This window comes from Sciurus vulgaris (assembly GCF_902686455.1).
Source record: "Sciurus vulgaris genome assembly, chromosome: 17".
NCBI lineage: Eukaryota > Metazoa > Chordata > Mammalia > Rodentia > Sciuridae > Sciurus > Sciurus vulgaris.
This window is the reverse complement of record NC_136478.1, coordinates 762,279-776,890: the sequence shown is the minus strand read 5'-3', so window position 1 is coordinate 776,890 and position 14,612 is coordinate 762,279. Positions and strand designations below refer to the sequence as shown.

Here is a 14,612-nt window from a genome sequence, read left to right as displayed (position 1 = left end):
GAGCGGGGCGCTACAGTCAGAGAGCCTGTGCCAAGTGAGTTCTCCTCCTTCACGAGGCTCTGCTAGGTCCTCTGGAATCAGGGTCTTCACGTCTCACACTGAAGGCATACATCCACTGGGGAGGGAGGCACCTGAACAGCGCCTGGTTTTCTGAGCAAGGGACAGGGCACAGGCCTTCCTGACCTCTTGCTGCAATCTGTGTGGTGCTCGGGGTCAAGCTCACGTGTGTCTCTCAAGCTGTCCCCACAGGATCGTGCTCTCGCTCCGTGAACTGCATCTAGAAACCCTGCTGCACTCACTGAACTGCCGGCTCCCACGGCTCCTCCATGGCTCACCCCATGGCAGTGCTGGGGTGGCGCCCGTGAGCAGCTGGGTGCTGAAGGCAGGTGTCCTTCGGCACTGCATCACTGGCCAGCAGCCAGTCTTCCACAGGTGCACATCAGTGAGGGAAGCCCCTCCATCCCACGTGCTTGCTGAGGGTCTGTAATGAATGAATGTTGGATTTGGCCACACATCAGCTGATACAACTACGGCTTTCTGTTCTGATTTGTTAACATAAGAAACTGACTGATTCTGGATGTCAACTGAACCTTAAATTCTTGGTATAAACCCTCCTTGGCCATTATATATTATCCTCTGTGATGAATTAAATTCACTAAAATTCTGTGTGCATGTGGCAAGGGTTACTGGTCTGTGGTTTCATGCAGTATCTCTGATTTGCATTCAGGGTAATGCTGATGGACAGGTGGATGTCTACGGATTTTTATCACACTTCATGTTATGTATAAAATTTACCTGGAAATGGATCAGAGATTTACATCTAAGAGCTAAAGTTAAAAACTTATAGAGGAAAACAGAAAAAATTTTTGTGACCTTGTATTTGACTATGATTAACAAACAAACCAACATGAACTCTGGAAGAAAAATAAATGGACTGGATTTCCAGGGAGGTTAGGCGAGAATGAGGGAAAGCAGGATGAACACGGTACACCAGAGGAAGGCCAGGCCATGGGGCTTTCTGAGCCTTTCCTTCTCAAACCAAGGTTCTGCCTTACTGTAGTAATTAAAATCAGATGGGGGGGGGCGGTGTCCAGAAAAAGGAGGACAACACAGGACTGCTGCTTGCACCCGAGGTACTGTCAGAGGAGGGTACACCGGAGGACAGGGTCCCTGCCTCAGAACCCTCAAGGTCACTGGCAGTGGCAGCCCTGGGCTGCTCTACTTTAATCAGGGTAGGGCAGGCTGTGGGAGATGTGCTAAGCAAGCAGAAACCACAAGGAAGCTCTCAGTGGCCTAGGGCAATGTCCTCAGCCCCAAGACTGAGGAGAAAAGAAGACCAAAGTCTGGCAAATTCTAGCAAAAGGGACAGACAGAGGGCTGGGGTTGTGGCTCAGTGGTAGAGCACTTGCCTGGCATGTGTGAGGCACTGGGTTCGATTCTCAGCACCACATATAAATAAATGAATAAAATAAAGGTCCATCAACAACTTAATTTTTTTTTTTTTTTTTTTTTTTAAAGGGACAGACACACACCCCAAAGGCCAAAAGGAAATCTCCAGGCATCCATCAGGGACCACATGACTTGGTCTCTCTCTCTATTGCCACCACAACAGTCTGCCTGGAGCCTGAGGTGAGCTGACCCCATCGGGCCCTTGGGCCCCTCTCTGTAATCTCATTCTTGAAAGAAGCGGTCTACTCGTCCTGGGACCCCAAGGCTAAGAGCTCTGTAGCTTCACCTTGTGCCCAGAAGCCACAAGCGGAAGCAGGACAAGCCAAAGCCCCACCAACCCCATGACGGCAGTGGCACAGCCACCTCTAGAGATGGCCTCATCCCACAGGGACCGAGCCCGTTGGCCCCGGGCCGGGTGAGGCTGCCCTCAGCGCAGCCCTGTGCTTCCACAAGGCACCCTGGATGTGAGTCTGCAGGGCCTCGATGTTGCAGCTGTGGCGCGCCGTGCAGGACAGCTGGCTCCAGAGCCTTGGCCGCCCTCGAGGGCCTCCCCACAGGCAGAGGCAGGGGCACCATCACCGCTTCCTGCCCGCTGCGTGTGAGGGGGCATGTTCTCAGTTGGAGTCCTGGTCTAGAAGTCACTCTCGGGACACCCAGAGGAGGCTTGCAGTCTGAGCCGACCACAGCAGTAAGGGCAGTGGCCTGTCACAGAGGGCAGTCCGGGACTGGGGGTCAGGGATGTCACTTCTTGCTGGGTGGCCTCTGACACCATGACAGCCCTTTGGCTTCTCTGGACCAGGACAATAGTGTAGGGTTTGCTGGCTCCTGCGAAGGTCACTCCCGGGGTACACATTCCAGAAACCACTTTCAGAGCAGGTCCTTGTCCGCAGGGAGACCTGAGGAAACACCCGCTACCCCCTGAGCCTGCCCCTGCGGCTGATGGGTGCAGCTGGGGGCCTGCTGTGTATCTGTTCTGTTCTCCACACCCACCAGGTCAGGACTGCAGAACAGCCTACAGCCATTGTGTCCGAGAACAGGCTTGACCTCAGATGGTTTTAAGAACAAACACAGAAAAACAAAGCCAGAAGATAGCCACCTACTGGGGTAAACAAAACAAAGACCCAAGTCTAACCCAGGCTCTCCTGCAGCCAGGGTGCAGCCGAGGCTCAGGGCTTGCTGGGCTCAGCCCAGTGTCCCTGGCAGCCTCTAGCCATGCAGCTTTTCTCCACCATGATGTTCTGCCTCACCTTACAGAATTATGGAATTGGCCAACTGAGCCTGTGAAATCATGAGCCCAAAATAAACTTTTCCTCCTTGAAAAACGAAACAAAAAGAAAACAATGCCACACCTGTAATCAGTTGGCTGAAGCAGGAGGATCCCAAGTTTAAGGCCAGCCTCAGCAACTTAGTGAGGCCCCAAACAACTTAGACCCTGTCTCAGTGAAAAACAGAAAAGGGCTGGAGATGTGGCTCAGTAGTGGGGCACCCTGGGTTCCCTCCCCAGTGCCAAGACCAAGCAAAACCACCTGAACCAACTTGGAGTACACTTTTGTGCTCAGTAGCCAGGGCAGTGGTACAGCAGGGGCTGCCTCAGGAGAAGGCCCTGCAAGGCCTGTGCAGCCTGCTTTCTAAGGTTCAGCCTTCACCCACAGGGCCCAGCCTGGGCCTAGTGCCTAGCCTATACTGAGTGTTAATCATCTCCTCTGTTGGGGGACCCAAGCACTCCCTCCACTGCTTACTCATCTTGGCCAGCCTGAGGGCCAGGATCTTCTTTTCCCACACTCCTGCATCCCACCTGATGCTGGGGCCCTGGAGGGCCAGCTCTGATTCCCCTGCCTCCACACCTGTCCGTCCAGGTCAGAGTCTCTTCCAGAGCCCAATCTAAGCATAACAATGGTCCCAGTCTCTTAGGGACACTTTGGCGTCTAAGACTCCTGCTTGTGTTGACCACATGGACGTGAGAAGCCTCTGATGCAGGCCAGGCAAGCAGAGAACACATAGCTCACACCCCTGTAGGGCCAAGTCTACCCTCTCAAGATAAAACCACACCACACCATCTCTTTGGGAGGCGGTTCCAGATCTTTCTGGGGAATCTGTCAACAGACAAAAGCAGCGGTGGCCAAGATGAGGAGTGCTACACCAAAGCCCTGGTGAGCTACGGGAACAGAGAGGGAGCCTGGGACACTGCAGGGCTAAGCAGTGAGGGGCACGACACCCAGCACCTGCCAGGAGCTGAGCTGCCCCCTGGAGGATGGATGTACAAGGCACCAAGTGAGGGCAGGGAAGAGAGTGTGCAGAAGCCAGATGCTGCTCAGATATGCATGGCCACAGGCACAGAGCTCTGTGCTGTGCAGGGTCGGCCTCCGGACAGTGGAACCTTCACCCCTCCTCTGCTCACAACTGTCTAACTCCATGGTGTGGAAAACTCCAACACAGGCCTGCACGCCACAACGCCATCAAGTGTGGCTTATCGAGTTCAGCATGAAATTGTCCCCTATCTTTGGGATCTCAGTTGTCAGGGCAGGAACAGCCAGCAAGAGCGACCATCTCCCCTGCCATCCCACATCCCACAGCTGCCCTTCTGCAGCTGTGTGCACCCCTTCACCCTGCGTGCTAACAGGACCCTCCCCAGGACTCAGGCAGCCCTGCCAGCACAGGGCACTGACCAGACACAAGTCCCAGCCTGTTGGGTACCCACACTGCAACATCCATCCCTGCACAAAGCTCAAGGCACTCTGGACAGAGCAAACGAGAGGACAGAGGACACGTGCCACAGCCAAGAATCCCAGAGGCTCGTCCAGCTTGTCCATGTTCAACCAAAACTGAACCAATATATGGCTCCACCCAGTCACTTTCACACAGGGATACCTGCTGGCTTCACAGCACTTCAAACCCAAATACTCTCAGAGAGGCTGGGGCCACACAGGACAGAAGCAGGTAGTGCCCGTCCCCAGGGAAAGCAGTCTTGGGTTGTCTTCACAGCTTGAGTGCTGGGGTGGGGGCAGGAGTGGGGTGGGCAGAAAAGGGCTCGAAGCTGTCAGTGCCCATGGACTCATTGAGGTGAGGCCTGCCTGCAGTGAGCACAGGGCCAGTAGGGCCACACAGGCAAGCCGCAGATTCCTGGCAGAAGTCTGCCACCCTGCTGGGACGTGCTCAGCTTCCGCTGCGCAGCACTCAGTAGGACTGAGATCCTCTTGTTCCCAGAGAGCTGGGAACAGGGCTGGACAACAGCTGCAAAGCAACCCTCCTCTGTGGTCAGGTCGCGGGGCCTGCCTTGTCACCCACAGCGCCACGGGGCAGAAGTGCACCCCCAGGACGGGCAGTGGCTCAGAGATGCGTGGTCATCCCTATCACCTTTACAGCAGTGGCCTTGAGAGGACCAGTCTCAGTAATGTGCTCAGGTATGGCGCTGTGACACGGCCTACCCCCAGTGGCCTCGCTGGGGGCTGGGGGCTAGGGATTACCTTTTTCCCCGTTTGTTTCTCCACCATGTCGCTGCTGAGAGGAGAGTCTTCCTGCTGTGGCGTTCTAGAGCGCGCGCCCCTGGGCATCGTTCTGCTCCCGCGCCTGCTTTCTTCTAGGCCGCCACCGCTTCATCGTCACCAGTCTGCTTCAACAGAGAGCACACCGAGTTAAGTCATTCCTGCTGCACCAACGGAATGACCTGCGCCCAGGGCAGCAGGCCCAGGCAAGCCCTCCCAGGGCCACCAGGACGGAAAGGAAAGACTCGCAGCACCACGGCCTGACCAGCTGGAGGAGAACCGCTCTCTTCTCACCACGCACCTGGCTCAGGCCCGGGGCACAGAGGAGTCCCAAGGGGACCCGTGGCTTCATGGTCCCACTCTGCCCACCTGGGCCCAGGCTCCAGACTGCACTTCCCAGGAAGCCCCGGGACACGTGCTGCATTTCCTGTGCATTCTGTTTCCTGTTTTATGACTTTCTGGCATCTTACGAGGCTCATTGGCCAGGGGCCTGTTCCAGAGACAGTGAGGGCTGGATATAAACCACCCACCTCCTGCACAGGCCTCACTCTCAGCCGGTGGCCACTACCCTACCACGCAACCAGAGCCCATTCTTGTGGAACAAAGCCTGCAGGCTGGAGTACCCTGAACAGCCAGGCCTGCCCCAGTGCAGGCCCAGGATTTTTGGACCCCAACCTCAAGGCCTGCTATATGCAGACACCATGGCCTCTGGATTCTCACTACAACTGATCTTGCCTGGTCCCCAAGGTGGCTGAAAGTGGTCTCTCTGAGGACTCAGGGAGAAGGCAGAGCCAGAAGCATCCCTCACCAGATGCTGGTTCTGCCAGGCCTTCCTCCTGGGCTCCCCACCTCAGGCTTAAAGGCCCACGCCTGACCTCTGCAGACCACCCAGTTCTGCCACTCTCCAGGACGACAGCCTCACACCCATTCCCACACAGATGCCAGACAAATGCTCTGCCTCACAGCCCCACCCCCACTCCACACCAAAGAACTTTTATCTTGATCTCAGCTCCAGCAACTTGCCTTCAGTGCACACTCTGCCACTGTGCCCTGTGACAGATGGCCCTGTGGCCCAACCATCTCAGAGCTACTCACCCCAAAACTAAGATGCAGGAATAATGAAAAAGTAGCTTTCTAGCAGCAAGGGAGAAAAAGAGTCCTAAAGACCAAGGGTCTGCAGTGGATGCTCCAAAGACAGAAAAGCACTGGGACACATGTTGAACCAAGTGGGAAAGTCCAGATGGTGACAGTCCACAGGGGCAGAAGCCCCATGTGCACGGCACAGAAGGCTTTGCCCAGCCTATGTGTGGCCTGGGAAAGAAGCTCAAAAGCAGCTCAGACTCACAGGCAGAGACCAGCAGGGAACAGAGAAGCACCCACTGCAGCACGCGGTCTCCAGACACTGCTCTGCCCTCTGCTGACAGGGCCTGCAGGGTGGGAGCAGCTCCCTGAGGAAGGAGATCCCGTCATACCAGATCCAGTGACCCTGGGAATGCTAAGTGAGAGTGGCTGCAGCTGCAGTTGGAGAAAAGCATTTCCAGACTGAAGTACTCCACTTGGCCACAGTCACCAGAGTGAGAGCAAATCAAAGTACTTTTTGAGCGTGCAGCAACTACTGAGACCCTCCCAGAACCTCTCCTGAGGAAGTGCCGGGAGGTCCCGCTGCCTGAGTAGAACACTACAGCTGGCAGGCCTGCAAGCTAGGAATGGGTTTCACAAGTTCATGCTTGAGGGAAGAAAAAATAAAAAGGCTAATGTTTTGTGGCACCCAAAAATTATGTGGAACTAGGATTTCAGTGTCCATAAATAATTAAAGCTTCACAGGACGCAGCTGGCCCACTAGCTTATGCTTTTCTGCTGTTCCCACGGTGCTGGGTGGACCCCAGGCCTTGGGCATGTGCAGCACATACCCTGCCACTGAGTCACCGGCTGCTGTGTATCTCCCTGTCTGGCCAGCTTCACTGTGCAGGCCGTGAGGCCTCGCATGTCCTCGCCTGACTCATACATCGCTGTGGTGCCGGGGGTGTCCCTGGACACCTCTTGGGTTCGTGAGGCCAAGATGCTTCCTGCCCCTCTCAGTGCCGATGGCAGCACTGTGGGTCACGACGACTTCGCTGCTATGCAGTGGCACTCGGGGCTGGGCATGGTGAAGCACTGAACGCTGAACTTCATGGCCTGGCAGGGGGAGGCCTGAGTGTGCAACGCCCTGGGTGCTGTCTCGGGCCCTGTGCAGTCACGGGGAAAGCTGCTCGTGTGAGCGGCTGCTGAGCTGGTGCTTTCCCTGCAGGGCCGTCTTTCCTGCCCAACTATCGATGTTACTACGGACTGGGTGTTTGGAAGTTCCTGTGTCCCTCAGGGTCCCTGGGAACTGGATTTAGGGCGCCCACAGCAAAGCCCATGCTGCTCAAGCCCTGGGTATATGACACAGCATTTGCACAGGACCCATCACCGTCCTCCCACACACCAGGTCCTCTCCCGATGACCCCAGTGCCCAATGTGACATGACGCTGTGTGTAGCGATGGTGCTGGCCATGCAGGGAGGGGTGCCAGAGAAGTCTGTGCATGCTCGGTATGGAACCCATTTTCCCACCTAACTTTCTTCAGTCTCTGGCTGGCTAAAGCTGTAGATGTGGAACCCAGACAGAGCTCTGGCCCAACTGTATTTTCTCTAAAGTAAATGGAGTGAGCTGATCACTTCAAGGAAAACTGACAGCAGTTGTTGCCAAAAATAACATCTGAGATTTCAAATGAAAGGAAGCCTGAACTCCAGAAAACCCGCACCCGCTAGGAGGCTGAGGCCTCTGCACAGCTGGAGGCACGTCCATGAGGTCAGCAGTGGTATTAAGGACGCCCTTGGTGATGTACTGTGGAGCACCTGCACAACTGGGTGAGCCGGCATTTCCCAAAGGACCAGGTTGGGGTGCTAGAAATTCACACACTGGACAAGAGCCGAGCAGCAGTTACCGGGAAGGGCTTCAGCTCCCAGGACCAGAACAGAGGCCTCAACAACAGGAGAGGCACAGAGCATGTCTGTCTCTACCCTGTGGGAGCCAGACCTTCCATCCACCATCCAACGTTGGCAAGGCAGCCAGGCGCAAGCAGGAGTGGTGCCCCAGTGCCAGGGAGGTTGGCCAGACAGGAGCAAGGTGTAGGCACTGGAACAATGTTACCTTCCCTCCAGCTACCAAGTTCTTTTGTAAGACGGTTATATTTCTATAGAAATTCATTTATGTTAATACATGGTACTTGATTATTTTCAAATGAACCAAACACTTGTAAATTTTCTCAAGCTACACTTTTTAATACGATAACATCATAGGGGCCTCACATAAACTGGAGGCCTGTGGGCCCTTGGAGCCCTCAACCTGTGAAGGGCCACAATCCTAGAAGCTGGAGTCTCTGCCCAACACCAGGCAAGAGTCCAGCCTGCGGGGGGAAGTCTCACACCAGGGGCAGGAAACAGCCGAGACCCCTGACTGGTGCAAGAACCCAAAGGGGAAAAGGGTCTCGTGAGGAACCAAAACTCACGGACAGATTTGAAACTAGAGGAAAAACCTTCAAATTACACAAGTGAATATTAGTTTAAAAAAAAAAAATTAAAGTCATAGTTAAAAGGCTGAAGCAGTGGTCACAGCTGTGATCCCAGTGACTTGGGAGGCTGAGGCAGGAGAAGCACAAGTTCAAGGGCAGCCTGGGTGACTCAGCAAGACTCTGTCTCAAAATGAAAACGACTGGTGGTGATGGGTGGTAGAGCACCCTGGGTTTGACACCTAGTACTGGAAAATAAACAAACGCCAATTCGCGCCCCTGGAATACGACTCCAATTTCATTTTATGGATCATCACTAGGTCTGGAAAGGAGACTTACCGGGTAAGGATGGACTGCTCCATGTCTAGTCAAGAATGCTGGGCTGCAGCCAGGCGCAGTGGCACTTAGAGGCTGAGGCCCTCGGCAACTCAGAGAGACCCTGTCTCAAAATAAGAAATCAAAGGGGCTGGGGTGTGGCTCAGTGGTAGAATGCTTTCCTAGCATGCATGAGGCCCTGGGTTCCATCTCTGACACCGCCACACTCAACCCAACCAAACCAGAAAGAGCAGTGGTCAAAACAGCAGACAGCCCAGGGCCCACCTCAGTTGGTTTTGTCTCTCTGCAACAAGCGTAGAGTTGGACACTGTGGGAAACAATGCAGCTCAGCTCCTGCCTTACCCCACACACCAGCCACCCCAGGCCACAGAGCTACGGGTGCAGGAGCAAGGACAAGACAAAGAAACACCCCACGAGGGCAGTCAGAATTGAACCTCCAAGGCTCGTGATCATTAAAGGCCGCTTCTCCAAAAGCAAGAGAGTTATTTCCTGCATATAACTGAGAAAAAGCCCTTGAAAACACAAAGTGCTCCTGCAAACTAGTGAGAAGAGGCACAACCATCCAATACAAAGACAGAAGCAGACTGGAGTGGGCATGTGCAGAGGAGGAGCTCCGTAAGAGTAGTGAGCAGGCAGGAGGAAAATGCACCCCACACACGAGGAGCGAGGGCACAGCCCCTTGGACACAGCGCAAACTAAGAGCAAACAGACAGGACAACGCTGGCACCGCCTGCACACACAGACCAGGTGTGGTCGACAGCACGCAGTTTCATTCTGGGAACACTGCCAGAAGAAATGCAAGTGCAAAGACACCAAGAAGCTGCTCAGCTGCTGACAATCGCGTGCCTGAAACAGGTCCCAACGGCAGCACTGCTGCGACACCAACACCCAAAGTGACCCGGCGAAGACGACAAAGTGCCACGTGTGCCGCACCTCCCAGGAACACGAGGCACAGAATGCTGTTCCTGAACCTGTCTGGGCAGTGGAAGGCAGGGACAGCACTCTGTGTGACACCTGCACAGATGCTGCTTTGGGATCGGTGTGCTGTGCAGGCCCACTCTGTGGACTGAGGGACGCTGGCGCATTTTACCACGAAGTTTTAAACATTTGGCAAGTCAGGTTCAAAACATGGCACAGGGTGCACCCTGGCAGGACCCATCCTCCCTCAAGAGGCCCTGGCTGGTGCAGTCAGAGGGACCCAAGCAGAGAGCTCAAGGCTGTCTGACCTTGACGTGAAGCAAGCTGCTGGGCAGGGCACTTGACGGCAGGTGACTGCAGCCTCGGTCCCTGGGAAGGTGCACACGGGCACAGAGAGGGTGGTGATGAAGGGGGGCTGAAGGGAGGTGCAGGACGGATCCTCGTCTGGCTCCAAGGACCGACACACCACCGGATGTGTGCAGAGGACGGAGATGCAGGCTGTGTGCTACAGGTGCGACTGAACGGCTAAAAATAGCAACTGCAGGGAAGCACTTGAGACAGAATGTGGGCAGTGAGTCAGCAGAGGCACACGCTGGGAATGCAAGGCCAACCCTGGGGAGGGATGGTAAACTCTCCCAGATACAGGGACGGGGACACCAACAAGTGTGCATGCAAGCAACTCAGGTCCTGGGGCACAAAGGCCACTACTGTGTGGCTGCTCGGGACCTCCAGGCAGGAGAAGCATGAGAGAGAGTGCGCCTTGGAAGCTCTCCACAACAGTGAGGGCAGGAGGGCTGGCACTGGCCAGCAGCAGAGTGCGGAAGGCTGGTCCAACACTGAAGCTGAAGAGCACCACACAAAATCACAGGACAGCAACTCTCAGTGAGGTCCAGGGACACTCACGCATGCCACGTGGTACTCTGTCACCACTGCTGTTCCTTGCTATGCAGGAGTCCTGGCCAGGGAGGGAAGGGAGGAAACGCAGGGCTCACAGATCAGACAGCAGAGAGGGAGGGCCTGTGTGTGAGGAGGATGTGTGTCCAGAGAAGCACCAGCACTCCACCAGGACCTCCCAGAGCAGCAAGAGGACAGACGCCAAGGGCACACAAACCCTCGGTGCTGCCATGGGTGTGCCAGCACCCACACACAGAAGCCCACGAGGAACAAAACCCCAAAGTGGTTCCAACTAAGAGGAAAGACTTGGATTCAACAAATCTAACAAAACTAGAAAAACCTGTGGAAACTTCAGGGTGGGGTCTTTAAAAACCAGGGCTAGGCAGAGTTCTTAAGACAGTGGAAGCAGAGCCCGCTAACTAAAAAAAAATCAATGAAACATCTTAACAAAATTTAAAACTCCTGCTCTGTGAAAGACTCAAAGATGAAACGACCAACTAAAGACAGGGAGACAAAATGTTTGCAAGCCATAGCCAGACCTGGGATTTGCAGGGCAACCCAAGGAGGAGGGCAGACCACAAACAAGTGTCAGAAAGGGACTCACCAGGGACAGCACACCGGGCGAGGTGAGGCAGTGCTGGCAGCTGGTAGGACCACCTCAGAGCAGCCCAAGAGACTGCCTGCCACCTGCCACAGGTGCAGGGAAGCCAGGTCACTTGTGCCAAGGGAGCAGAGTGGCACAGCCACCCCCACAGCTGCACTCCTGGGCTTTCATCCCAGAAAATGAGGTCCTGCACAGGATGTCGGCAGAGCCTCCATTCACACAGGCAAGACAGAAGACGCTGCAGCAGGTGCCCGCAAGTCTCAGCCCGGGCTCCTGCCAAGTCATAGCACCTCTTCCGCAACCAGAGGAACTAACCATTGGTACAGCAGTCGAAACGGTCAATCTCTAGACAATTCTGCTATGTGCAAAAAGCCAATCTCCAACGGTCTCGTCTTCCAGTGACAAAACTGGGTGCCGGAGTGGATGACTGTAATTCCAGTGGCTCAGGAGGCTGAGGCAGGAGGATCGTGAGTTCAAGCCAGCGTCAGCAAAAGCAAGGCACTAAGCAACTCTGTGAGACCCTGACTCTAAATAAAATACAAAATAGGGCTGAGGGTATAGCTCAGTGGTCAAGGCTCCTGAGTTCAATCCCCGCAACCCCCTAAACAAAACAACAACAACAACAAATCCACACACTTGGCAAACTGATCAGTGGTTGCCAGGGGACGAAGACAAGGAAAGGCAGGGCTGGCAGGGCCCTGGCATTGTACGTAGGGTAGAATCTGGGTGGGGGCGTGGTGGGGCCCCTGGTGGCTCCTAGAGCACCCACGTTGCAGTCACCTAAAGAGGCACAGGGAGCTACCCAGGACGCTACTCTAACTTCTTGGGAGTCTATAATCATTTCAAAATGGAAAGTTTTTGAAAAGGGGAAGACAAGGAGATGGGGAGACTTCTGGCTGTGAAGGCAATCTCCTAAGCAAACTTCTTTTAAAAGCCTTGTTTTGTGGTTTTGACCTTGGAGTATGTCATATCCGATTTAAAACATTAAATATAGAAAGATGATCTCAAAAATTGAAATGAAAAGGGAACAATACGCTGCATTGTCACTGGTTGGGGGCAGGACACAGGGGAACGTGGCTGTCAGCTCCTCGTGACCTCAGTCTCTGGGTCAGAGCTGCTACTTCCCAGGCAGCCACTCGGATGGTGCTGGGCTTGACCACATGGGTGTGAGAGTCCCTGCGGTGCAGCAGTGGCTTCCTCAGAAGAGGGTCTGGCAAGGGTGAGGTGACCTGCACCAGAAGCCACAGCATCCCTGACCCCGTTCTGTTCCTCACAGTGGGCTGCAAGGCCAGCCCACACCTGCAGGCAGGAGGAAGCTCCACGTGCCCGGTGCCGCGTCTGGCACGCTCCCGAAGGACTCCTCAGCAGCCTTCACCACAATGTGGTTGACTGACAGTACAGCGCAGCTCTCACCTGCTGTGCGGGCAAGATGAGAACTCAGAACCCAACAAACAGAAAGCGCTCCATCCTCAGGAACAATACTGTTGGTGGTGTCACGCAGCAGGACCAAGTACTCCCAGGAGTACTGCGATAGGAAGGCAATCATGTGCAGACAGCGGCAGGCAGAACCAGGTGGTGCTTTTCTGCTCCAACTGGAGCATCAGTATTAATCCTGATGTACCTTGTTCAGTGCTCCTTAGATCCAGCACAGAAAGGCCGTGAAATCCAGGACTTGCTAGGATCTTGAGGTAGCGGGAGAAGGGGCCATGGAGTTGTGTGCCCAGGCGCTGAGAGCAACAAGGAGCACCCTTGGCGGAGAGGCAAAGGCTTGCCTCTGTGTGCCCACAAGGACAGTCTTGGTGAAGAACCACAGCCCTGGCGGCAGACTTAAGCCCTCGTTTCTCAACAGGAGAAAGTGAATGGCTTGGAACCTGGAACCCCAGCCTCCGAGGAGTGCTGGAAAACCACGCCACAGTTTTGGGAACCGGTGAGGGCGACCAACTGTTTATTCTTTCCTACAGGAACCGCACCTGCACCAAATGGATGCGGAGGGTGAGCACCCAGCTCACTCCCGGCTTAGCACTGGCTCCTGGAAGCCCAGCGAGTTCACTAGGCACACGTAGACACAGCCACAGGGCCTCAGGACACTGCGCACATGCTAGTGTCAACACCAAAGCCCTTCTACAGAGCAGGCTTGCCCAAGAGACAAACGGCCCAGTTTTGTTGACAAAGGTGGAATGTGATCTCTCCTGTAAAACCACTTGCCAGGAGGTTCCAGACTCAAGCCCATCATCAAAAACAGCCATAGGTCCAGAGCAGCCCAAGCACTGGGAACTAGGCCAGTCTACACTGGGCAGAGCTAGGGTGACTCAGTAGAGAGAAAAAGCATGACATTTCATCAGCAATTCTCGTATTAATTACACATTAAGAGTACTCTGTATGCCATGGGTTAAATGAAACACAATCCTGAATACCAGTTTCATTTTTTTCTTTTTGTTCTTTAATGATACTAACAATTTTAAATTGTAAACACAGTTCACATTATGTATCTATTGGACAGAACAATTTCAAAGGACTAAGAACCATATGTCTAATAAAAAGGAAAACAATCCAGGAGAAAAGCACAAAGCAGGAATTTAAAGACTAAAAATGACCGCAAAGACTAGACCCTGTGGACGCTGCCTGAAGGTGGAGGAACGCGGAGCTCCGTGGCAACTGACGGTGTGGGGCGAGGGACCTCCAGCTGCGGCGGCTGCCCTGTCTTCTGGTGAGGCATGTCACATCAGCAGTCTGCCTCAGGTGGAAGGGCACAGTGGCAGGGTTGGTGGAAGCCAAGAGGCCCAGCAGGCTGGCTGCTCCCTGCTCAGAGGGCAGACTGCACTCTGGATAACACTGAACACCCAAACAAAACGTCAGAAACTGTTGGAAGAATGTGTCGAAGGACCCACTTCCTTAAGTCTGAAGAGTCCTACCTCACAGGAAAGTCCAGCAACAGGAATCAAGCAACGACCCCAGAGAAAGGGCTGCTGAGGTGGGGTGGCAGTGTGTGTAAGCAGCACGGAATTCGGTGGTCCCTTTCAGAACAGTACTGGGCCTCAACTGCGAAGATTCGACTGCAGCCTTTCCCTTTGCCCGCCCCATTTTAAAATTCACTGATCACACAGATGGTAACTCCAGGCTCCTCCTATGGGGCAAAGGGCGGCGGTGCCCTGGGGTACAGGTGTCTGATCTCAGGCTCCCTTGGGGGTGCACCCTTCCACACCTCAGTGCCCAGAAGCTTTGTGACAGAGGCTATCTTCAAGAAGACACTCCAGCTGCATGAGCAAGAGCTCCGGTGCACTGAAATAAGAAAGTCCACTGGTTCCAGCACACCCTCACTGTGTGACCCCCAGAGGCAGTGCACGTCTCTGAGCTTCCCATCTGCCTCCAGTGCAGAAGCAGAGGTCTACCCTATTCCTTTA

The 14,612-nt window shown here is 54.5% G+C and overlaps 1 protein-coding gene across 4 annotated transcripts in view; it reads right to left on the bottom strand.

Moving 5' to 3' along the window:
* The window catches only part of ANKRD11 (ankyrin repeat domain containing 11), a 158,968-nt gene that overhangs the window by 28,064 nt on the left and 116,292 nt on the right, over positions 1–14,612 (bottom strand). For all 4 annotated transcript variants that reach the window (XM_079119518.1, XM_079119520.1, XM_079119519.1 and 1 more), the window contains one exon: positions 4,914–5,056. In XM_079119518.1, the coding sequence (XP_078975644.1) occupies positions 4,914–5,000 (87 nt within the window). In that variant the 5' untranslated portion in view covers positions 5,001–5,056. Of the gene's footprint in view, positions 1–4,913; positions 5,057–14,612 lie in introns of those variants that run through there.